The sequence below is a fragment of the Haemaphysalis longicornis genome, unplaced genomic scaffold (assembly GCF_048455015.1).
Source record: "Haemaphysalis longicornis isolate Haplotype H1 unplaced genomic scaffold, Haemaphysalis longicornis Haplotype H1 scaffold_10, whole genome shotgun sequence".
In the NCBI taxonomy this organism is placed as follows: Eukaryota; Metazoa; Arthropoda; class Arachnida; order Ixodida; family Ixodidae; genus Haemaphysalis; species Haemaphysalis longicornis.
Window position 1 is genome coordinate 24,931,144 of NW_027526204.1, and position 26,210 is coordinate 24,957,353.

The window sequence follows — 26,210 nt, forward strand, 5'->3', positions numbered from 1 at the left end:
CGGCGTGAAATCGAAGCCATGACTTCAATTTCGCCACCCCTCTACACACCCGAAACTAGCCTACCATTTCGCTTTTACAAGCTGTTCTTCGTCAGGAAAATTCAAACATGTGCCTCCCTTGTGTTTTTTCTGCGAGTCATGCTCCATCATTTCTCATTCTGCCGCCAATTGCCTCCCGGAACGAATTTATGCCTCCAATTTACCGACCTCACCATCCCTCGGAATGGTGAACCCCTGATGACCGCCCAATCTGCTTCAACTGCTGCCGTCCAGGCCACGTTGCTTGATACGGCCGTAGTCGCTCGATGCAGTCGCCCCGCCCTTCCTCGCTGAACCACCGTTCTACCAACATTTCCACACTTGACAACAATCACCCTCCTCGCTTTTTCCCTCGCCATTACATGGATGAGCGAGATGCACATACGCCCCGATTTTCTGCCCCTTCGTCGTCGCCGCAAAGACGCCAATCCCGCTCACCCCAACCCCATCGCCCCGTGTCTCTGTCCAGCTATGGCCATCCACCGTCAGAAAACTAACAAATGCAGCTTCCGAAGGTGATGCTGTATCAACGACCATGCCCGAAAATCCTTTCTTAACCTCGGCTACCGGGAACAATTTACTGAATGTGGAAGTTAACAGCGTTCCTGTCAGTGCCCTCGTCGATACAGTACTGCATTTATCTGTTATGAGTGCTCATCTTCGCCACCATTTAAGCGAAGTTATGATGCCACCAACATCACACGTTACGGTTGCTGATGGAGGGACGCCTGTTGTGATTGGAATGTGCTTTCCTTGTGTGACTGCAGCTGGTCATCTAATGACTGTTTTGTTCACAGTGCTTGAACGTTGCTCGCATGACCTTATCCTTGGCCTTGACTCGAGATGCTGATTTTACCCGCTCTCGACGATGCGCCCGACGGGAGACTTCCCTCTAAACAGCACATACGTTTGGCTCCGAGAGCAATGACTTGTGTTTCCCTGTTGTGCAGCTCACAAGCAGCCCCGTCATGTAGCTTGGAGGCGTGGAACCGGCACATCGATGGATCAGCCGGTCGCGCAATTTTTACGGTTCATGCAGGCTATCTGCGTTGCAACGTCGGAGCACCCACTTATCTACAGTCAAGAAAACCAGGATTCTTCAAGTTTCAGCGTTGAATGAACCAACGGCCGAGGATGGATGAAGACCTGGGCAGCCGCTGATTTTAGTCAGTGCCCACTACCAGTCGCCAACAATGGGATGACCCAGACGTGGCCTGGTGCGACTACACTGTACATAGGCCTGGTGCGACTACACTGTACATAAGGGAGCAAAAGCGCCAAACAACAAACGTGGCGTGGAACCGGCACATCGATGGATCAGCCGGTCACGTAAATTTTGCTGTTCATGCAGGCTAACTGTGTTGCAACGTCGGAGCTCCCACTTATCTACAGTCAAGGGAACCAGGATTCTTGAAGCTTCAGCGTTGAATCAACCAACGACCGAGGATGGATGAAGACCTGCGCAGCCGCTGATTCCAGTCAGTGCCCACTACAGTCTACGCCCGTTACAACGGACCCTCTGAATCCGGAAAAAACGTCTGCTGTAGCCAAAGTATGCAGTATCCGACCGGGGGGGGGGGGGGGGGGGGCTATGAGCCCTAAATTGGGTACTTTGACAATATTGCATATGCATAGTACATACACCTTGTTCTTTCTACACGCCTGCAGCACGTCTGCACGGCGTTCCCGCGAGGGCAAAGAATCGTGTAAACAGCGTTTCCAAAACTTAGCACCGGCACTATAACTAGGCGCAATTATTAACCAGCTATAAAACATCAGGCGTGGCCATCAGCATTAGCTAGGCTCTTTTAAATCCCCTCATGACGATGCAGGTTTTCCCGAAACCGTTGGTCAACAAATCGGATCGCTGCCTCACATTCCCTCAAGGCAGCTTACATTTTTAGCGATTTTAGTCTGGTCATTGAAAAAGCTGTAATGAAATAATCTGATGACGGACAGCTGTAAAATTGAAAGTTAGACCAGTTGGACTGCGCACGGTTACTGGCAGATTGCGCACAATGGATCGGGAACAACCCCTACTTGAAGCATTTCTTACCTTTTTCACCGAACGGAACGGGAACGATGCATGCATGGGAATATTAAAACCCAAAATATACTTAACCAGAGTTTTTATTACATAGAAAGACTGATGAGGGCAGACTCGCCTCCGTATGCACCACTTCGAGTATTCAATAGCCCTGTTTTCAATCTCACTGAAGTCGCGTTTATTGGCAGCGGCCTTGTTCTTGACGGTAGAGCGGATCGTCTGCTTAGACAACTTCTGGCGATGTTGGCAGTTTTTCACCCATGTTCAACAGCGTTAATTACACCTAATTTATCCAACAGCGAAATCAGTTACCCTGTCGCTCATGCCGCTGGTCGCACAAAAAAAAGCCACTGGCACTGGCTTAGTTTGGCTACGCCAACGACCCGCCCGGCTGCCAGCAATGTTGCCAGACATAACAGTTTTCTTGCCAAAATAAACAAAAAAAGCACATTGGGTGCCGGCCCCGCCGACGTCCGCTATAAACATTCAGTCGAAACAATTTTCGCCTAATATTTAGTCTGTTGTAGATGATAGTCTGCTCTAGCGGGTCCATTATGAGCAGAGTGGACTCCATTTAAAATGCGTGGGGACTTGACAAACTAACAGAAATGGTCTGTTGTAAGCGAAAGTCCGTTGTTGCTGGATCCGCTATAACGAGCGTGAGTGTACCAGTCTGCAAACAATGGGATGATCCAGACGCGGCCTGCTGCGACTACACTGTACATAAGGGAGCAAGTGCCACACAAAAAACGGGGCGTGGAATCGGCACATCGATGGATCAGCCGGTCTAGCAATTTTTGCTGTTCATGCAGGTTAGTGGCTTACCGTATTTACTCGCATAATCCCCGCACTTTTTTTTTTCGGAAAAGTCAACGAGAAGTTAGGGGTGCGAGAATTATGCGGGGGAAAAAAATCCGGTGCACAGTGTTGCCAATTTGCCTTCTACCAATCCCGCTAAATGTAGCGGTCATTTTTTGTATATGTAAGCTCAGTGTTGCCAACAGCAGCTATTTCTTTTTATCTTATCGTAAACTGTCTCCTGTTGATCAGCGATCATGAAATTGCCGCCAGGCACGCCGAAGTGCCTGCCTGCGGTGCGGTTGCCGTGTTCGATCGCATACTCTATCGCTTTCAATTTGAAAGCAGCAGTGTAGCTGGCATTCTTCCCCATGGCGAAACGGCACCAAGCACAAAACAAACAGATCGGCACCAAGCATAAAACAAAGCGATCAAAAAGTTCTCATAATGGCAGCGAGCTATCTACCACTGACGCGAGTGACTCACTGACTGCTGCTACTCAACGACGGGACCACGACGGCGACACGACGACATGACAGCGGGCTGCGCGAACGCCAACTAGTTGCGCGCACGCGAAACCGGCTCAAGGACAGTGTGAGTAGCGTGTTAGGGCGCCTGTTAGGGAGTAGCATGCAGGTTGTTAGGGCGCCTGGATGGCTTTGAATACACAGCGCTCTCCGCCGAACGGAGAGGCGGCGGGGGAGCGCGCGTGTTGGAGAGCACATGCACCATGCGGGTTTCGCGAGCAGGCAACTTTCGCTGCTGCAAAGTTGGGGGTGCGAGGATTATGCGAGGAACCAAAAAATCCAAGTTTTTCTGGCTCACATTAGGGGTGCGAGGATTACGCGAGTGCGAGGATTACGCGAGTAAATACGGTATTAAACCACGAAAAGTTCATTCTTTTCTTGTTGCCAGTTCTACCCAAGTGTTGTATGACTGTGTAAGGTCGCACTCTGTTGTACAGTGTTGCACAAAACGGCGGTTCCTGTTGATGCGGCGATGGAGTTTTTATTTACTTTTGCTCTTGTTGTGTGGAGATATTGAAATGAACCCCGGGCCTGATGAGGCAACACAGCAGAAAATTTTGGATGGGCAAACTGAAATAAAAGAACAGCTTAATAGCATTGGAAGAAACCAAACAGCCCAAAAAGCTGCTCTAGAAGCCTTGACGAAGCGCATGTCGTCCTTGGAAGCAGCAGTTGCAGGATTTCCGAAAGTAGAAGCAGCAGTAGATGAATATAAAAAGCTGCTCAACCATCTAAAACGCAGTATGCAGTCTCTGCTGTCAAAAGTAGACGACCTGGATAATCGCAGTAGGCGATGTAATCTTATTTTATACGGAATAGCAGGCAGCGATAGCCGGGAAACGTGGTCTGTCGGAAAAACACGTCAAAAACCTAGCACAACTATGCTTGGAATCTCACCACAGTTCATTGAAAGAGCGCATAGAATCGGCAAATTTATGCCGGGCAAACGTCGGCCTGTTATTGCAAAATTTGCATCTTACAAAGAAAAACAAGAGCTTTTGATAAATGCAAAGAATCTAAAAGGAACTTATATCAGCCTCCCGGAAGATTTCTCGCCTCAAAGGCGAATGATAAGACAACAGCTTGGAAATTCGCCCGGGAACACAAAACTGATGACAGACAGGCTATAAAAAAACGGCACCCTCTACGTGAACAAAACCAAATATGTTCATGATGAGAGTACTGAAAAAGTCATACGAACCAAGTGACTATGCAGCGATCCGTTTGGCAAAATATCTTTTCTTGTAGTCAATTGCCGCAGTATTAAAAGGACAGACAGCCGATTTTTGTCACGTATACGTTCTCTGGCTCATGAAAGCTGGCATTTTATTTAGCCCGGTAACCACAAGCAATTTCTAAACAAATTGGCGGAAGTAATTTTAATTTGGCAGCAAACTTTCTGAAATTGGAAGGCTGGCGGATCGTAGTGTCGAAACTTGACACTACAATATGTGTCCCTGTCACGTGACCTGCAAACCAACCCGCTACTGTAACTGCTGAAACATTTATTTACGTATTGAAAACCTTGCAACACAAGTATTTGTACAAGGTGAAATTGTATATGTATTTGTAAACAATATTTTGAAAATTTTTAAACATGCCGCCCGCCGCCGCAGGGTTGCTCTCAGTGTGGCTAACTGAGCCTCCATGCCCAGAATTAACGGCAGCGTTCAGTAAACAGACCTCATGAACAAGTTGACGGTTCTGCCTGAGTCAGGGGCGTTTGTTCTGCAAAATATTCAATTTCAGTTTCCAAACGGCAGCTTAAAAAAAACGTCGTGCCAGGGGAGAATCGAACTTCCCACCTCCACAACGTGAAGCCAGATTCTACCTATTGTCTATCCCAACACATTGCGCATTCATGCAAAAGAGACCATTGCATTAAAAAAACAAAGGAACAGGAAAGCCTGCGATTCAAACTTTTTTAGCTGGGGACAAGTTTTTAAATATCGTTTTTCATTTCGCATACAGAGAAAAGTATGTTGCCGAGCTACTCTACGTCGTGGTTGCCAGCATTATTTTTGGGAGGGACACATACGGCACATAGATTTTAAAATTTTGATTTAAAAAGTTTTAGGGCGTTATGAGCAAAACTGTTTTTCGTCAAGGTGCATTAAGTGATGCCCTTTCATTCGGAATAGAGAATATATACTCGACGAAAATGGGTTGTTTGTCCCTTTAAGAATAAGTAGCCTCTTGGAAACTGTTTAACCGTTAGTTGTAATAGGAACAGAATCGTGGGTTGATGAGAGTGTAGCTAACAGTGAAGTGTTCCCAGCCAACTTTGTATCCTTCACAAAAGATCGGAATAACCATGGTGGGGGCGTATTTGTACTGGTTGACGAAAGCGTTGCATCGTGTCAAACTAGTGCGGGACAAGCAGTATGGTGTCGAATAAGACTTCGGAATGGTAAAACGTTATCTGTGTGCTGTTTTTACCGCCCACTGCAGGCCTCTGTAGAAACATTATCGGAGCTTACGAGCCAATTCTAAGTATTTAAAACTAACTATATGGTTGTCGCTGAAGATTTTAACCTTCCCGCTCTTCATTGGCACGGCCAACCTGCCTTATTAGGAATTACTGGTAGGCTATATATTGCTATGGCCAGTATTGTTTACTTATTTTCACTTACGCAGACTGTTTTGGAGTAAATGAGAGAAAATCATGTTCTTGATTTATTTTTCACAAATGCACCACATAAAGTTCTGTCCACGGTAGTCATACCAGGAATTAGGGACCACGAAGCTGTTGTCTGTAAAATGAACATCACCTATCAAAGTACTACTGCTACTAACAGCCGGCATATATTTAATTATGTAAAGGCAAATACTGATGAAATTGCAGCCGAGCTTGACAATTACTTTGTTGTCTTCGAGACACTTGCAGAATCACTTTCAGTAGAGCAGCTTTGGTCCAATTTCAAAGATTAGCTTTTGGAACTATGTGGCTGTCACGTGCCGTCCTCGCTGTTATCTAAAAGGCATCAAAGAAGCAAGCCATGGTTTACAAAACAGTTACATGCCTTAGCACAGAAATGGAAAAGGGCTTACTAGAGTCATTTGCACAATCCGTCCATTCCAAATTTTCGTAAGCTTAAAGAAATTGCATCTCAATTAAACGGTGCTACGACAGCTGCAATAATTGCTTATTTTCAGTGATTTCAATCACGACTTCAGCAAAATAAAAAGGAACTATGGAAATATGTGAAAGGAAAGAAAAAGGACTCTCAATCCCTGCTCTGGAACAGAATGGTGTCGTCATTGAAAGTGCAAAAGCTGAAAGGTTTAATTCGTATTTTAGCTCGGTTTTTTCCATCTCAGGTACGCCAGGAAACGCGTACCATTTATCTGTACCTTCTCCGGGCGAGTCTCAGATGGATGATATTGGATTTTATAGCCAGGAGTTGAAACCCTGCTAAAGCGTCTAGATTTATCAAGAGCTTCTGGACCTGACGGACTGCCTAACGCTCTCTTAAAATCCTGTGCACATAGTGTCCCGGTATTTAGTAATAATCTTTGAAAAATCTTTACGCGATTGTTCCTTGCCTAGTGATTCAAAACTGCCTGCTGTTGTATCTATTGACAAATCATGACTATGAAAAATTGTTTCAAATTATCGTCCTATATCCTTAAAACCCGTTTGCTGCAAAACTTTTTGGCATGTCGTATACTCGTCAATAATAAAGCACTTGGAAGCCAATTCCTTGTTAAATGAATGTGAACATGGCTTTCACAAGGACCATTCCTGTGTTACCCAGTTAATTGAATTTACTCATGAGCTAGCATGTCGTCGTGTGACTGCAGCTGGACAACCGAAGCAGTATCGACTGCATTTTTTTGGATTTCAGAAAAGCATTTGATTTGGTCCCTCATAATTTATTATTTCAGAAAATGACCCAATACAAAAATTAACCCTCAAGTTATTAACTGGATTCCAGAATACTTAAATTGAAGGCAGCAATACGTCGTTGTGAATGGTGAACAGTCATCCACTACCAATGTGACGTCCGGGGTCCCTCAGGGATCAGTACTGGGCTCAATATTGTTTTTAATGTATAATAATGACATTGCCCTGGATGAGTGTTTGTGGATGAGTGCATCATTTATAGAGTAATAAACTGCGAAAGTGATCGGGGCGCAGTTCAAGACGACTTGGACAAAATAAATACATGGTTTAAAGAACGGCACATGCAACTTAATTTGGAGAAGACAATGTGCATGACGTTTTCTAGAAAGAAGGCTGAAGCTTTGCCTTCGTATACTGTAAACAAGAAGGTTTTAAAAATAGTCTCTGAATATAGGTGTTTGGGTGTATTTTTCACACCCACTCTGTATTGACACCGTCATGGTGATTATACGATAGCTAAGGCGTGTAGATCCTGTGGTTCCTGCGGCGAAACATGCGTGAGTTTCCCCAGTTCACACGGGCATTACTGTACAAATCATGCGTATGGTCGATACTTGATTACGTGAGTAGCGTATGAGACCCGCCCACTGCATTTGATAAAGATAAATTTGAAAAAGTGCAAAACATGGGCACCCGTTATTTCCTGGGAAACACTGTTAAGAGTCACAACTTCAGGAAGACGCACTGGAAACAAAGTTTAGGATGGGAACAGTTGGCCACACGCCAGGCTAAGCAGCGTCTGAAGCTTTTCCATGAGTTATACATATCTCGAATTTGTATTTCTCATGACAGTTACATTGCTTCACTGCATTACGTATCTGGGCGAGTCGATCACATTTATAAAGTGCGGTAGTACCGATGTAAGACAGCACCATTTAGTAATTCCTTTTTCCCTAAAATGGTTTGTCAGTGGAATTTGTTGCCTTTAGCGATCGTTGCTGCTGTTGGTAGTGATTCATTGTTTCCTTTGTTAGAGTCAGTTGAATTGTCCGGTTGATGATGGGTGTTTTGTTTGAGTGCTGTATAAATACTTAACAAAGGATTTGTTTTCGTCTTATTGTATGTTACCCCCTAGAATTTTTCGTACATTTCTGCCAATGTGCTTTCCATTGTGTATTGAGTATACTTGCTACAGGCTGGTTAGACTGTACTGTACTTACTGCAAATTGAGCTTCTGTTCTGTCTTGTAATCATGTATTCTTCCCACTGTAATGTCTTATGGCGCTGTGGGTATCAAATAAATAAAAAAATGAAATAAATAAACAAGTTCTCAAAGGTGGTTACGTAGTGTCACCAATCGTTGACATGCTGCTTACGCACAGCTTGAGGCTACATCATACCATTGTGACTTACCAACAACGAAGTCACCTTGCCCTTGCTGAATTTCAGCTTCCGTCCATGAGTTCTTCCACACGGTATGACACTAGCTACGTTGGTGCCGGTTTGTGATCACGACGTTTCCGCTGCAACCTTTGGCAAACCTCCAATCGATGTTGAAACACCGCCTGACTCCTCCGCGGAAAGATGCCGAACTTTCGCAGATGATTCCAGCAGATCAAACACCAACGCAAGCTAAAGAACTGCGTTGCTTTTTGGATTGATACGGTGACATTCGATTTTGGTGATCGTCCTTTGGCCCAGACATCCATCGTCCAATTTTATTGAAGATAGTTTATTTGTTGCGACTTTTACTACTTTGTTATGTTTTCATTTTAAGTAGAAGAAATATATAACTTACCTATTGAAATATATGAGGTCGTTTGTTTTATTTTAACATGCTTTTTAGAGAGTAACAGCATCTGATGGCATGGTGCAGCCAATCTTCATTGAAAACAACATTTGTTTCATGTGTGTTCCTCAGCAGAAGCACTCTTAGAAAACCTGGGAAACTTGGGGTACTTGAAAATGTGTGAATGCTTGAATGTGGACTAGTTGGCCGGAGCAATGAAACATGCTAAAAACAGCACGGTTAGAGACACGACCCAAAGGAAGAAAGAACAAAGGCCAGCGCTAGTCCCGTGTCATTATTTGCGTCCTTTTTCTAGCTGTGCCGTTTTTACCATGTTTCATTGAAAATGTGAACTTGGTAGACACCTTGCAGATCACAAAGTTCCACTTAGATGAAACTGTCCTGTGCATTCCAGTATATTGGCTGTTTGAGGATTTGTATAACACTCGTTGCTTTCAGTTGCTCAAACCTTTTACTTTTGCAGTTCTGGAAGTAAACAACACCCAAGTTGGCGATTCGGATGTATCGGACAACTTCACAACTTCCCAAGATGGTGCAGATATTTCGGCTGAACCCAGTCCTCACACCTCCTCATGCGACCGACACGCTGGCAATGCAGGGTGGGTTGTGGCGCTAGCAAAGCTGTTTGCAGGACATATATAGTGTGGGAAGTGCGAGCTAGAAGCTGTGGTTTATTTTTGTCGGTATGTTCTGCAGCAAATATAGTGGAGGGTGCACCGTGAGGAATAGCAATGGAAACTGTACCAGTAGCTCGCAGAACACCACTGCATATAATGATGAACCCATATGTAGTATGAACAGGATTGTAATCCGGCCTGAGTCTTATAAATGGCAAAATTTGAAAATGTTGTTTCTCCAACAATTCCATTTAATTTGAAATGTTTATGAACTCGATGAGGCCATGAGAATTTAACAATTTCAGTGTTTCATTAGTCTTGGTATTCTTTGTTTCATACTTATCATGCAATGCAGTGGAAGCTATGGAAGTTGTCTGCAGTAAGTAATGTACTACTTGTTTTGATCTACTTCACGGTGTGCCCAGTGGTATACAATCTGTTTGCCGGGAAATAGAACACGCTCGAAGGTCCCTGTTTCGAGAAACAGCTTTGGGCATCATTGGAAGTAATCTTTATAACAATGATGAGAAAAACAAAATATACACACAGACAAATTATTGCTGCCTACGTGGCTTAAGAAAAAGGTAAAAGTGGTAAAGGGGCATGCTTTGGCTGCTTGAGGAGCGCCGACGCGGAATTTTCGTAGTACGTTTTTGTCGCTGGTATTGGTATGGAATGGCACATTAGGCAGTTGGACACAGTGTAAATAATTATTTACAGCCTCGTTTAGTTGTGTCGGCTTCGGTTTCGATTAAATGAGCACCGAGGCAGCCGCCAGGACAGGCGAGTGCTCCTGACGTCACCGTTTTTCTCACACCGCTGCTTATCTGGACGTGCGCAGGAGCTCGTGCGCATCTTCAACATCTTATCATGCCTCGGGTAGCATGATGTAAGTCTCAAAACCGTGACGTGATACACAAACCAAAGCAGCGCGTGCCAACTACAGCTAGTGCATTGGCCACATAACCGGGACCCTGACGTCGGCAGTTTGGAATCAGGAGGAGTAGGTGGAGTCGTACTGATGCCGATTGCAAGAGGGCATTCCGTTTGAGCTTTCTCGTGTGTGCCAAGAATAAAATGGATTTAAAATATTATGATGAATGGTTACTGTCGAAACTTGGTGGGAGATATCTCAACTTGCCAAAGAAATCTTTTGCATAGTTATCTCAGGTTTGAAATTTTTGCGTCAGTACTCCTTTAAAGATTTGGTGTGCTTGCCTCTGCACTCCTTATGGACATATAGTGCCATCTCCAGATTTATTGTAACAAATAATGCAAGCGAATAATATAGAATATTGTAGCAGTAAGTTTACATAACCTGTTGAGATACACCAATGAAGTAATAGTTATAATAATTAAGTTAATCATATTCACATTATAATTGCTTTGGGCAGCCTTGCACCGTGCTTTTCTCGTCAAGGAACTGTTCTTTTACCATCTCCACCATTGGCAGGATGGCGTGCTATTTATGCAATGGAGGGTAGTAATAACATTGCACTGAAGGAACACGAGCCCCTTTTGACACGTTTTGCAGTGCTTGAGAAAGTCAGTGCATCTTGGCATAAGGAGAACCCAGCAGTGCAGAGGTCACGCAGATGGTCGCTGGAATCCAGCTCAAGTTCGAGTGCCTGACTGCCTTGCGTCCCTGCACTACTTCTTCCTCTGTTCGCCTCTTTGTCTGCAATCTTCATATGTTTATGATTGGACGATTTGGTTAATGATTTCTGCAGAAGCCCATCTGCTGACAGGAAGTGGGAATTTTGAGTGGGCAACAACTCCAATGTAAACTTATGACAAACCAATGAAACATGGCTTGCTGATAGACTCATCTTAGCGACCAATGCCAGTGTGATTTTTTGCATCATAGAATTAGAAAAAGAGCTCTAGTGGATTTGCAAAAGAGTGGGCTTTGCCAGAAGGTGTACGGTTATTTTTGTAGAATGAAACCGGACTTGATTCAGGCATTTGGGAGTATTGGTATAGATCATAGTGGTAAAATGTTGATGGAGTAGTGCGCGGATATAATTGCAGCGAAGATCGGCTAGGGCCCCACCTAACTCTGCTACCACGAAGTGGACTATGAACTGTCGCCAGAATGGAATTTCTTCGCCACACCACACGGCAAAAGTGCATGTGATGACATCAGAGGCGCAATCAAAAGTCTTGCACTGAGAGCAAGTATCCAGAGATCGAGACCTGTTTAGGATCAGAATAATGCCAAAGGATCTGTATGCCGGGGTGAAGACAATGTAAAAAAATAACTAATCTGGCTCCCATGTTTTAAAACAACATACAAGAACGCAGCTTGGTTGACGATTAGCTGTGGCAATTCCAGTCAAAGAAACGCAACAGTTACATCACTTCAGACCAGCTACGCGTTCAACACTTCACATTTCCATTAAATCCTACTCAAGCTCCAAAAAATTTCAGGTAAACAACCAAAAATGAACAACTCGGCTGGTTTCTTTGATGCTAACTATTCAGCTGGGGAAGACTTGAACCACTGTGGATAAAAAACAGAAGGCGAAAAAGACAAGTGGCTGAAAATTTCATGCTTGCTGCAAGACTTATCCTAGCGTGATGTCTGTGGGCCAGGTTCAGTGTGATGCAGAGGCAAAAACGACTCTGTGATTCTTCTTCCTCCACATCAGACAGTCGGATCAGGCTTGCTTCACCTCCCGTAATTGACTGTGCATAGACCCATTAATAAAAAAGTGGCAAATTAGCCGAATTATGCTGTTTATGTTGTATTTTGTGGTGTGAAGTGGCAAACAATGTTCATTTAGCAGAGAGCCAGGTGTTCGCATTCCTGCCGCATAAAAGTTCGTAGGCATGTAGGCATTCCGAGCTGGGGACACACTTCAGTAGTGGACAGAAGTGTGGCTTTAAAAAAAATTCTTGCCTCCAAAGAAATTTGCTCGACTGCGATTTTCTGAACGAAACGCTAAATGTTGGGTGCATATAATGAGCTGTCTTAAGTAATTTTACCTGTTACCTCTTATGATTTGGTGCTTCATGTAGGTCTGAAGGTTGGAGAAAAACTCATTTTTTAACATTCTCGTAATCAACTGGCCTAAAAAGTAGTCTGTAGTCAACCTTAAATATTTTCAGTAGACACTCAAGGAATATATTAATATCACAGTGAAAATATCAGGGCTGAAGCTTTATGATGCCTTTGCAAAAATTCTGAAAGCGCACCATTTCTTGCGTTTTTAATAAATACAACACTAAAAATTCTTGCGGTGCGGCATCAAACAGCAAAGCAAGATGAATGTTCTACAATATTTTTCATTCTACATGGTTTATGTAAATTTATTATGTTCAACCACATTTTTCTTGTTTACAGAAACTTCAAGGAGTGCTCACATGAATGAAAAACTTTTTTGTTGAAAATGCTCGGTGTGTGGGCCTCCGATACGTAATTGGCAACTTGGAGAAATTCTTTCGACAAAATTGGCAATGGCTGATTTCGGGGCTGGGATGTTTCGTGTGGAATGACCCTGCTAGTTTTTTGTATAAGTAAGCCACACTGTTTTGGAGGTTTAAATTAACTGTCATATTGCCACAGAAAATGAACTAATCAAACTTAAAATCACCTATATGAAGCCCTTATTGTTTATGTATTTGTGTACACAGAATGAGTAAAGTATAAATATTTCTTTAATAACATACATGATTCCCAATACCGGAGAAGAATTAGTATGGCCTAATTAAAGTTTTCGTTTATGGAGAGGAAATTTGAAGCACTGTACTTGCAATGTGATCTGTGGATATATAACCTGCTGCCACATTTTCTGTTAAACAATGCTTGACAGAAGTTGTTCAGAACTGTGAAAAAAAAATTTGCAGAAACCTTGAATTTAGTGTGGTGTGTTCATTGTAAAAAGTTTGTATAAATGCATTTTTTGGGTTCACACCTTTTGCCATGGGTCTGAAAGATTGTGTTTGCTTGATTTTTTCAATATCTTCATTCCATATTTCATTTTTTGTATCTTATTCTGCCAACTTAGAAGTTTTTAGGTGACTGTGAAACATTTTTTTTTCAGAGGGGAGCCTTATTCCTGCCAGTCTTGTCAGCAATGCAACCATCCCCCTCGTGAGGTGAAATTGTGTGCCAGAAAAATGTGCTGCACCTACACTGTTCGCAAAAAAAGGTTTCTTGAAAAATGCAACCTGGGCAGCCACCAGAGAGTGCACTCTGGGGAGAAGCCATATGAGTGCACCACCTGTCAGAAGAGCTTTACTCAAAGAAGGCGCCTGGTGGTTCATGAAAGATTGCACTCTGGCGAGAGGCCGTATGTGTGCAGCACCTGTCAGAAGAGCTTTACTCAAAGAAAGCACCTGGTGGTTCATGAAAGATTGCACTCTGGCAAGAGGCCGTATGTGTGCAGCACCTGTCAGAAGAGCTTTATTCATAGAGCTAGCCTTGCTGTTCATGAAAGATTGCACTCTGGCGAGAGGCCGTATGTGTGCAGCACCTGTCAGAAGAGCTTTACTCAAAGAAGCCACCTGGTTGTCCATGAAAGATTGCATTCTGGCGAGAGGCCGTATGTGTGCAGCACCTGTCAGAAGAGCTTTATTCATAGAGCTAGCCTTGCTGTTCATGAAAGATCACACTCTGGCGAGAGGCCTTATGTGTGCACCACCTGCCAGAAGAGCTTTCATCACAGAGCTAGCCTGGTTATTCATGAAAGATTGCACTCTGGCGTGAAGCCGTATGTGTGCAGCACCTGTCAGAAGAGCTTTACTCAAAGAAGCCACCTGGTTGTCCATGAAAGATTGCATTCTGGCGAGAGGCCGTATGTATGCAGCACCTGTCAGAAGAGCTTTGCTCATAGAGCTAACCTGCTTGTTCATGAAAGATTACACTCTGGCGAGAGGCCTTATGTGTGCACCACCTGCCAGAAGAGCTTTCATCAAAGAGCTAGCCTGGTTATTCATGAAAGATTGCACTCTGGCGTGAAGCCGTATGTTTGCAGCACTTGTCAGAAGAGCTTTACTCAAAAATGCACCCTGCTTGATCATGAGAAATCGCACTCCGTCGAGAAACCGCATGCGTGCAGCACCTGTCAGAAGACCTTTACTCGGAGAGCTAGCCTGGTTGTTCATGAAAGATTGCACTCTGGCGACAGGCGGTATGTGTGTAGCACCTGTCAGAAAAGCTTTACTCAAAGAAAGCACCTCGTTGTTCATGGGAGATCGCACTCTTGTTAGAAGGTTGTTGGTAGCACCTGTCAGAAGAGCTGTAGACATAGTTCCAGCTTGGTGGATCATAAAAGATTTCACTCTGGCGAGAAGGCTGTATGCGGTAGCACCTGTCAGAAGTGCTTTGCTCGGAGACCCAACCTGATTAAACCTGAAAAATTTCACTCTGTTGAGAGGCCTTTTGTGTGCAGCAGCTGTCAGAAGAGCTTTACTAAAAAAAACCCACCTGGTCACCCATGAAACACTGCATTCTCATCAAGGGCTCTGTGTGTGTCATCTCTCAGAAAAGCTTTACTCACTAAGTTCACCTGGTCTCATGAAAGACTGCACTGTCTTGAAGAAAAAGTGTAGAACCTGTCAAAAGAGCTTTACTCAGAGTCCAGCTTGGTCACTCGTGAAGGAGTGCACTCTCAGAAAAGGCCATAATTCTACATCTTTTGTCAGATTTACACATAGAATTACACTTCAGGGGGACCCCGTACATGTGTATCCATTGAGAGACTCAGCTTACTAAAATACACATCTTTTTACTGCACTAACGCCAGACATTATGTCAATAGTATCCGTCGGACTAGTTTCACTCGTGGAAGTCACTTGGGTAATTGCGTTAACGATTTTATCCTTTGCAGGGTGTGTTCACTACATTGGGAGAGCTTATTCTCAAAGCTTTTTGTTAGTCTTAAATGGTTGCACTTTAAGGACAACTACCATTTGGCAACAACTGTTCTGCTGAAGCAATTTCACTCGTGGAAACCTATTTGCTACCTATGTCAAAAAGCATGTTTGATATATCATGCACGATTCTATCATGGAGAAAAATCTAATGTCTGTACTATTTGTCAAAAACTGATTGTTTTAAATGTATATTTAATGAAGGATGACATATTGTAAACATGCTATAATCTTTGGGTGTCAGAAAAGTTTTGCCCAGAAACAGCCTAAAGGGGTTCTGAAACACCCGCCACCGATACATGGATGTACATATGTTAAATAAAGCAATGTCCTGGTAATCAGCTCCTTCTTTCAATTCGTTGAACTGAGTGGATTACTGGTCTGATTGTCAATCAAAACAGCGATTTATTACAGAGGTTGATTTCCTCCTCGGTTCATTAGTCTTCTTCAAAACCTGAATATTTCCCCTCGGTATTGCTCAGCTGCTCGGTGATCTCTCCCACCAATTTCAGCTATGCTTCACTTATATGTCCGCTACTGTATTGTATGCATCGCTTTTGGGATGAATCGTCTGACTTGCAGCATTTTGTACAGCTAAGACAATCTGCATTTTGCTCACGCCTGGAGAAGAACACGAAAAAGGGGTGAGATTTTTATTCTTCCACACTCCGATAAAAGTTGCATTAAACGGGACTACCCTCAATCATCAGCCACCGGACCAAAGTGACGACAACAATTGGTGCATAGAGCCTCAAATCGTCGTAAGCCTGCCTGCCTAGGCCCACTGCAGGGCCTTTACCTCTCCTATATACCTGCAATTGTCCCCCTTATGTGCTAATTGCGACCAATTTATCCCCTCAAACTTCTTGATCTCATCTGCCCATCTAAATTTCCGCCACCCCCTGCCGCGCTTGCCTTCTGTAGGATCCACTGTTTCTTTTAATGACCAACGGTTATCTTGCCTCCGCGTCACATGCCCTGCCCAGGTTCATTTCTTTCTAATTTCTGCTTATATGTCCTTAACACGCGTTTTTTTCTCTCACCCACTTCGCTCTCTTCTCTACCAAGTTACACCTATCTCCCGTTCCATTGCTCGCTGAGACATCCTCAATTAAAATTGAACTCTTTTAGTGAGCCTGAAAGTTTCTGACCCGGAGCCTCAAATATTTGAAAGCAAAACAGGCGGTTCTCAATCACCAGCCACTAGGCGAAAGTGGCAAGGACATAAATGAATATGTATAGGAGCTTCAAACGAGAAAATTGATAAAAATTTGGATCTGAATTTGTCAGAGCGAGCATGTGCATGTGTTCCCAAAGTGGTGTCTGTTTATTGTTTGTTGCGACGCTTGTATGTGCCAATGTCGAGCTTGTTAGTGTTGTGCTCGTAGCTATGCTGTGCGCTGGTTTGCACTGTCATTATTCCATTCTGTCTTCCATAGATTTCTAGGAAATATATGCGTTTATAACCCCAACAAAAGTGACTGGTTTCGCACTTAACCTAGTCATCACCAGTGAAAGCAGACTATGCGCACATGTAGTGTGTTGTGAAAATTTGCTGTTGCTTGAGAATTTTCCGTCTGCCGTCCGGCTGTATGTACTGACAATTCATCCTTTAAGCAAAGTGGCCTGGAGCTCAATTTCACAATTGAAACAACGAAACAGAATGGCATCTTGTATCTGGATTTGTATCTTTGGTTTGATAAGGAGCATGTCTGCTGGACGTATGCACTACGATCGGTCAAGCCTTTCATGAACTACTCATCGGGCCGTTCCAAGCTTGTTAAAAATGCTATTGCCTTGTCATGTTTTCGCTCAGCAGTTTCAAAATTGGGCCAACACTTGATGACAGACAGTTTCAATAATCGCAAGTTAAAAATTTAAGGGAGACAGGATTTCCACAGGACCTCTTGTCATGGTCATGTGAAAAACAAAGTGGCTGCTGGGATTTGCAGAGGACACCCAAAAGCCCAAAGAAGTTGCCATCATCCCACACATTCATACAAACACGCACATCCTAAAAAATGTGGGCCATCGCTATGGAGTGCTAGTGGCTATCACGACTCGCAAAAAATTGTGTTATGGCAGGCTTGCAGAAAGATAGAGTGGGGAAGTGATAAGAAAGGGGTCAGTTGTGGTGTTAAACACAAGAACCGGTATGTTGCCTGCGCAACAGGAGTTGTGTACAGCATTCCTTTATCCTTTGGCCGAACTTATGTTGGACACACTGGCCGCTGTATCAACGTGCGTTTGAAAGAACATGAATTGTCATTGAAGGGCCCTCTATCATCTCATCTTCGCATTGTCCTAAGTGCAGCATATGCAAACCTAATTTTCCTGCCACTAACATTGTATTTAGGCACCGTGATCAAACAACCCACGAAATCACGGAGGCATTCCATATAGAAGAACAAGGTGATAAGTGTGTGAGCCAAACAACCGTGTGTCTCTATCCTAACGAGATTGCATATCTGCATGTGCCTTGACGGTAGCTTGTGTATATCTAGTTGTGTCAGCACCGTGACATTTGTAAACTTGTTTCGGTCATGCATAGTGTCTTTTTATTACCTTTTGTTGTGTGTTGAGTGTTTATATTCACTCTTACTGATGTTAAAATTTACTTAGACCAGCGGCTGTCCTTGTGTTGCACTTCCTTCCTCTTTGTTTGAGTGCAAGCTGGTTGTATCTAAGAAGATTCATCCTTCACCTGACGCCAGTGTTACCAACTGTACAATATTTGCCATCTTGTAGGGTGTTCTATCGATTGTTCTCATCATTGGGCCGTAGTGCCGTTCAGCCAGTTTTCCGCCAGCGTAGGGCGATTTTGAGTTTCACCAAATGAACCTGCTAAGTACAAAATTATTCTTTCATCGATGAGTTTCAACATCCGCATGCATAGAGCGTATAGGTCGGACTCATCAGAAAACGACAGAGTGCAAGTTGAATTTATGCAGACAGGAAAGACATCTTTAAGAATGGAACGTTCACTATCTGCAACAGCTGTCCTCCATGATCAACATGGAGGAAAGAGTGAATGTCGGCAGTAAGTGTATAATAATATGAAACTATATAACTGCCACTTGCATGGTGCCTTCGATGACTTCACACAATTAGTGTCTGCCCGTCATTAACATGGGATAGAAATAATTTGTCAATTGGGAGCCGATCAATAATGAATAAAAAATTGAGTGTCCTACTTTCTGTAGAAGGATGACCAGCAAAGCAGTGTGGAGTCCAAGGAGTCGACGATGCAAACCACATTTATTTGTAACTTTTGTAACTTGCGATTGAGCATACTTCTTAGCCATTTATCTGAGTGAAAGTTGGAAGGACTATAATTTTGCAAAGCAGACAAACATGTGGATGTCCGTTTCCCAATATTGAGGATTTCATCGTGTAGTCCTCCATCATGAAAATTAAATGAAACTCGAAGTGCAGTTTTAATCGTCTTCACGGCTACTTGCCACATGTGTTTTCGGATTGTTTTAAATGCACAAGGGTTACACTTGTTTTCTAGTAATTCAATTAGAATGGTTCTCAATTGGTGGGTGCATGAAGCCTGGCTGCGCTTGCAAGCATCCCGCCCTCACCCCCTGTGCACGTGTGAATGGGTAACCGGTAATGTGAGCTCTTTGAAGGTAAAAGCACCGGTTAAAACGTTGCTCTGGAAGCCCTTCAAGGTGCACATATCACCACGGCACAAGCACCGACCAAAACATAATTCCGGGAAGCCTTCAAGAAGGCAACACAATGTCGTATCTCTGGAGGCCGAAAATTTCCTTTATCTGCCGTTTTGTCTGCGCATGCTATATTGTAAAACAGAAGCATATGTATGTTCCCTGTAAAAGTGCTAAAACAAGCAGATAAAAATTACACAAATAACCTAAAACAAAGACATTCAAATAGCCACTAAATTGACCTATGTTAAAAAATAGTAATTCTTTAGAGTAGTGAAAAATGTAGCACCACCTACAATATTGTGTAGGGCAATGTAGGGTTAAAGTCTCTTGATCTGCGTTTAGCCAAGTAGCGCCAAGTTCCTCCTCTCCACCCCTCCGACTCCTCTCGTCTGCTAGCGCTGTCCGCTATTAAAGGGACACTGAAGTGATATGTAAACATTGCGGGATTACTAGCGAAAATTGTAGTCCGGAGTCCCCAGGCCATGTTTCGACCACTCTAGGCGCGTTTACGTGATTTTATTCAGTAGAAAAACTAATTCGAAAACGCTGTCCTCCTCTCTTTACGCTCGCCCATTTTCTGTGGCATTTTCGTGTGACGTCAGGAGGGGATGAGCTGGCAATTGGCTGCGCCACGGCTGCGCTACTGCACGGCTCCCCGGCCGACAGAGCCAGTCGGCCCAGCGTTTCGTCCGCCGGCCGCCGGCGGGTCGTCGCAATCAAGGAGGTTAAAAAAAATTGCTTGGTCGCAATTCGTTCGCTTACTTGAAACGAAGCCAGGACACGTTTGTGAATGGAAGAATGTGCCTTTCTTTACTTGGTTTGTTTGTACACTGTATCTAGCTCCATGTCAAGGTCGCTTCACACAAGCGCTGCACATGCGACGCTTCGCTGACTGGTACGCCAGTAGGAAAATATAAGGCCTCTTGAAGGCGGGAGAAGAGTCACTGAAGTCAATATAGGTACTAAGCAAATAAAATCAACTGATATTTTTACCGTACAGCGTAAAACTAGGGCGCGGGAAGCACTTTTTTGCGCTGGGCGAACAAGCACAGCGGTCAGCAGCACGACTACGCATCTGTGAACGCTTTTCCGTCTACGAAATGCAATTGCTAGACGTGAGCTACTGTGGAAACTCGGGCGACGCTTACTGCACGATCGCAGTACAACAAATAGTCACCTAAGCGGCTTGAAATGCCAAAACTAAATAAAAGTGTAAACAGGTTGTACAATATATACCCTGTATTAGCAAGGCCTTCGCGTCCAGCTCCGTGGCCTAGCGGTCTGAGGCGCTAGGAATTCTCCGCAAATGTTTTGCGACTCACGAGTTCGAATCCCCGCGGGTACGTGCTTTTTTTTTTGTAAGTTAACTTTTTTGTTTTCCGGCGATGTTTTCTATATTGAGTTCACCTTTTTTGGGGCCGCAACGTTCATGGCTACACGAACTAGTTCACAAAACGCGCGCAAGCTGGCACTGGCGCGCTAGCAAGTTCTCGTTGGCGTGCTGTTGCCATAAGCACCGACTGCTTGCAGGCAGTGGGCACAGGCCAGAATGAACAGACCGTTGGCCTGGTGCGAACACGCTTTTTACGATACAGGCATGAGGGAGGCAAGCTCCAAATATGGGGGAAAAGCGCATGACATTTGGGCGTCTGCGGGTACGCGGAGGGCGTTCATGCACTGCGTAGGTCTCGGCTAGTGAATGCTACGACTACAAGCCGTCCTGGGAGGCTTATCTTGTGCATTTTACAGCCGACAACACGGCAGAAGCGCGGTACGATGATTACTGAGATATTGAGAATGCCCATCCAACAAAGCCATTGGTTATGTTTTACAGAACCGAAACCGATACCGAAACTTGTGTGATTGCTAACCTTGGGCATCGTCCAATCACGGCGTCCCTCCTCTCAACGTCACAGCCTTAGTTGGTGCGTCCGCCGCAAACCGCGCATGGTAGTTTTTCTTCTTTCGCGCTTTGTAAAATAATTACCGATTTGTCAACCGGATAAACGATGAAAAGTGTGCTAATTTGAGCAAGTCTACGCAGTGCAAGCAAAAACGGGAGCTTGACAAATTCACCTCAGTGTCCCTTTAACTTCCTAACTCGCAACAGCTGCACACCCGCCTGGCACATAGGCAGCGTCGCGCGCACTGCCTGCGCAGTAGTACGAAGCTGCTTCAGCAATGTTTCGCTGCAGAATACTGCGGTAACGTTATTATTCATGCTATACCACACAAAAAAGGAGGTCAAGCGCTGAATATAGCTGGAGAAAGCCGATAAAGGGACTTCAGCTACGCCAGCCATGGAGCGCGGTAGTGAGCATGGTTTGCTGGCTCTCAGATTCAGGCTAGCGTGCGTCGCATTCAGTGTCTGATGGTTCGTAAGGCATGTGGATGACGTTTACGTGCCTGCATCTTTGGATTAAGTATAGATAAAGGTAATCAACATTAGCTAAAGCTGCCTCGACAGATTTGCTTTTATATAAAGCCCCTTGATCGGTGGCGATGAGGGCACTTCAGTTTTATGCTGGCCGTGCAGCCTTCCGCAGTATTTTTTGTTTGTTTCTTCGCAGTGTGCCTTTCTAACAAAATCTTTTGCGCGCTCGGAGTTCCCCACAGCAGTAGTTAAGGTGCGTACTGTCACATTTACGAATGCAGCCTTAAAAAAGTTGCGTTACCGGAACGTTTATGTACTGCAATGTTGTATTATGACACCGAAGTAGATAACAGCCTGGTAATTACTCCACACGGACGTTTCTTAGTCGCAAAGGTAGAAAAGCATGCTAAGCTTCTCCAAAATAAAGGTATTTTCTCCCAGAATAGAGTGCTGCCCAGTACCTCTCAAACATCTTTCTACCCACAAGATCTCTTTCCCAGAACTGCTTCATAGACAGTAGTGCCTTGCCCTGCGAGTCTCGCGTATATGCTCCGTACAGCCGCCGAGGTTCTAAAAAACCTGAAATATAGCCTTTAATGCTTGCAGTTTATTAGTTTAAGATAAAATAAAGCCTATTTTCTGAGGCAGCAATGCTGGAAGTTCATAGAATAATTCTGTTGAAGTATTTTTTCCAGCTTATATAAAATACAATAAAGCCCCACTTCAGAGATTTCTGTTATTTCGAGAAATTTCGCGTATGAAATATGGGTATAACTTTGACATACTTGTGAGTTTAACCCATGCAGTTTGTTGAGTGGGAGCTGCATTGCATTTTCGTATTTTGTCTTTTGTAATTTTCTGAGGGATCTGGCAGGAGTACCTTACAAAGGTGATATTTTGTATGCAGCATGCTGTTAGCTTGCACATTAGAGAAAGAGGTTTTGTCAAAGTCAAACACTTTTCGGATCATGCCTAAATAATGAAATTGAACACAACCAATATTGAAGACAAAGCAAGGTTCCATATAAAGTAATCCAGTGCCACTAATGCCATACCTGGCACTGTAGCTGTCAATGTATCTGTGTAAAGATATTATCTTAGTTCGACGCAGGAAATGTACTCCCTTCTACTGAATATATATTCTGGAAGTAATCTTGAAGAATCTCACGTGACGTGTTCAAAATCTTTTTTATTGGTGTACAGTTAGGCGAAATTTAAGCAAACTTGTTGGGAGTCCAGGGTTCAGCATTATTTGCCTTCAAATAAACATTTTACAATAAACACCTGACACTGAAAAGTCACATGACATAACTGAAATAACACACAAAGAATCGTTTAACATCAAAACACTGCTCAATGAATGATGGGAAGACAAACAGGTGCAAACAATCAAACTCAGTTAAAAAAATCTGCTCATCTTAACAGCTGCAAGCTCTAGATTTGAGTGACAAATGGTTAAAGAAGAGGAGGCTACATTAGAGCTAAATTGTTAAATACAGCATTCAGGCTTATTAAACATCTGTACATCTCAACAACTGCCAGCTGAAAATTCAACTCTTCCAAAAAAGCAAAACCCCCCAAAAAAGAAAAAAAACCAGCTGCAATGGGGTAACTCACAGCCAGATATTTAGAGACGTTATCCACGTTTGCTCAAAACTCCATCCTAATCGTTGCATGTAGCAGTTCCGAAAGTATTGCGAAAAGGCAGAGGTAAACAGTGTGGGACAAAGGCTATCACCTCAGAATAAACTTTTTACACAGACCATTCGGGCTTGTATAAAAACATGCATTAAATTAACACCAAACTGAAAATACACTCGCTCTGATGTATTAGATAGTAATGCATAAGTGCAAAGAAAATGATAAGGAGCACAAGTGGCAGAATTAGACACTGTGCAGAAGGCTGAATCGAGCCACTATAAAATTTCGTAGGTGTATGAACAATGCATCAGTGGAAAAGAGGTCACCACAGGCAAAAAAACAACTAGCAGCTTCACAATCACTCAGCTGAATACCAAAACCGAAATCTGAGCAATGACCATCAACCGCTCCTGTATAAATATAAATAAAAGAAAATACTCTTCAAAAGACAAGAAACATGAATATCACCACATAAGACATAACTTCACAAGACCTAGTTTCAATGCTGACATATTGCTAAAAACATCAACATCATTTGACCTCACATCATTATACAAATGAAACAGTCGTTGCATTTGAGAACAAACTTTGTTCCAAACACATTTAATTCTCGAAATAGCTTATAAGGTACCCACACGTCAAACTCTCACTCAGTCCCACGATGCAAATAGTTAAACAGAAATATAAAATCTGCATCCTTCCTTCTCTTGGACAGTGTTTCCAAGTGCAATTTATCGAAAATGTTATTATAGTAGTAATACGCTCTCCGATCAAAATGCCTATCATAAACAATTCTAACAAAACGTCGTTAAACATCTTCAATCTTCACAGCCTGGCTTGCATACAAATTTTTCCATAGGTAGACCCCAAAGGAAGTTTCAGAATAACCAAGGACAAAAACAAATGTTTGAGGCACGACACATTATGGAAAGGACGTGTGATGCTTGATATTACTCATAACTGACTGTATGCCTTTTTAACAAGCTTTTCAATGGGCACATGAAAACGTTGAATTGACAAAAATCCGTAGGTCATGACACCCATCAACCCTTCTCAGGGTGCATTGATCTAATATGTATTCATATCTAGGGCTCTGTGTTTTCCGTTTTATCCGAAAAAATCTGGTAAACATTCGCCGGTAAATTTTTGACAATTCAGATTTATCCGATAAGCTCTGATTTAAAGGGCCAAAATGACCTGGTTCCATTCTTTATCTAAAGGGCAAGTTCCAAGCGCTCATTGATACATCCTTTGGTTTGACCGATATAATGTTAACCATGCGCCGACAATATCTCGGAGACCGCAACCATCGCATATTTAATAACGACATTGTCGTGCACGAAGCGAGAGACGTCAACAGGTCAACGAATGCACGGGCCCCGGGAGCGGGAGATGGCTGCTGAGCTATGGTCCGCTGAGCTGCGGTTCTGCTACAAGCTTGCCATCTCCAAAAATTCAAACAGGCACCACTCACAGAGCTCTGAACGAGTCGACCTTAATTTCCACCCAATGTTGCAGTTAAACAGCACTGCTCAATGACCCTTCTGAAAGTGCCCTCCACGGACAACAAATGTTCTTCATCACGAAGATTAAGGAGCTAACACAGGGACAAGAATAGCGCTCCCTGTTCATAAGCTGGACATCAATGGAGATGTCAGCTAAACAACTGCCCAGAGGTACACAAACTGACAGCCTTACTGTTTCACAAGAAAATCAACACTTCGCCCCCTTCGTGAAAACTACCAGAGTGATTGATGATTTTCTAGTTGCTTTGTATACTGCATATTTTTCACAGCTTCATTTTTTCAAGATTCGCTGTTATGGCTGCATGCAAAATTCCACACACGTGCCTGTGACTATTCGCAGCTCGCCAAGTCGCGCATCTGAAGTGACGTCACGAGTTTTAAAGTGAAGCTCGCCATGCCTCACTGACGGCATTCAATGTTGTGCCAAAATGCACTGCAGCAAAGCCAACTTTACACAATGGCTTTGACAAAACTATGACGATGGTAAACAAAGCCACATCAAGCACCTCAAGAAAAAAACGCTTCCTGTGCCTTTCGCATTATGAAACTGACGTCTATGCGATTCGCGGACTTACTCTTCATTTATTTATTCAGATTACTACAACCACCAAGAAGGCAAAAGCAGGAGATACATAAAAAGTGTTCAATCCAGAAACGGAATCATGAATCTCGTACTAAACAAAAATTTACAAAAATATCAACAGAACCATTTTTAAAAGCTTGCAGCCAAGAGCATTGCACAACACCAAATGATATTAATGAAGCTGAAAGCATAAAAAAGAGAAAAAAGGACAACAAGGCGAAAGACGAAATTTAAAAAATGGACATCATATAAAATGGGTCACGGCGGTCATCAAACATTGCAATGGGCATCAATACGGAACAGCAGTAATGAATAAAACGGAATTAAAAATAACAAATAAGAGACAGGAAAGAGAACAAAGCAATTCAAGAAAGGATCCACTCATACGCTAACCTACTCGAAGTTCTAAATAAATTTAGCGTAAACTATTCAACTGCAAATACCTGCTTACTTTTTTTGACCAGAGAAAGCTTCGCAATTCCACCATCTCATATATTTGATGAAAGGGCTTTGAATTTTTTTGTGAAACATCAAAGACACTCGGCCACGTCACCTTGTGTTTGCTACCACAGAGTGATGTCCAATTACTGTGCTGCTCCGGGTGCTGTACCGTCAACACAATAAATGAGACCAAATTGTTATATGTCCAATGCTCGGCAGACTGTCCGTATTTCAGTTGCAGTATTCTGTTGAGTAAAGGGACTTAACTATGCATTAATATTAGCACCAGAAATTGGCTTCAGTACCCTTAAGCAGCAACTGCTCAAGGGGTTCTTAGCAAGGGGCGCATTGCCGAGAGCTCTCCGTGCGCTACATTTTTTTTGTTAAGGGGCTGAAGGAAAAGTAC

The 26,210-nt window shown here is 43.4% G+C and overlaps 2 protein-coding genes across 2 annotated transcripts in view; both read left to right on the forward strand.

The window, feature by feature from the left end:
• Positions 1-18,189, forward strand: part of LOC144158311 (uncharacterized) — a 29,408-nt gene extending 11,219 nt beyond the window's left edge. The window contains exons 2-4 of the mRNA XM_077689131.1: positions 9,532-9,667; positions 10,041-10,064; positions 13,732-18,189. Coding sequence (XP_077545257.1) covers positions 13,808-14,899 — 1,092 coding nt within the window. The 5' untranslated portion in view covers positions 9,532-9,667; positions 10,041-10,064; positions 13,732-13,807 and the 3' untranslated portion in view covers positions 14,900-18,189. The remainder of the gene's footprint in view (positions 1-9,531; positions 9,668-10,040; positions 10,065-13,731) is intronic.
• The window catches only part of LOC144159764 (uncharacterized), a 321,877-nt gene that overhangs the window by 21,237 nt on the left and 274,430 nt on the right, over positions 1-26,210 (forward strand). The gene's annotated exons all lie outside the window — the stretch shown is intronic.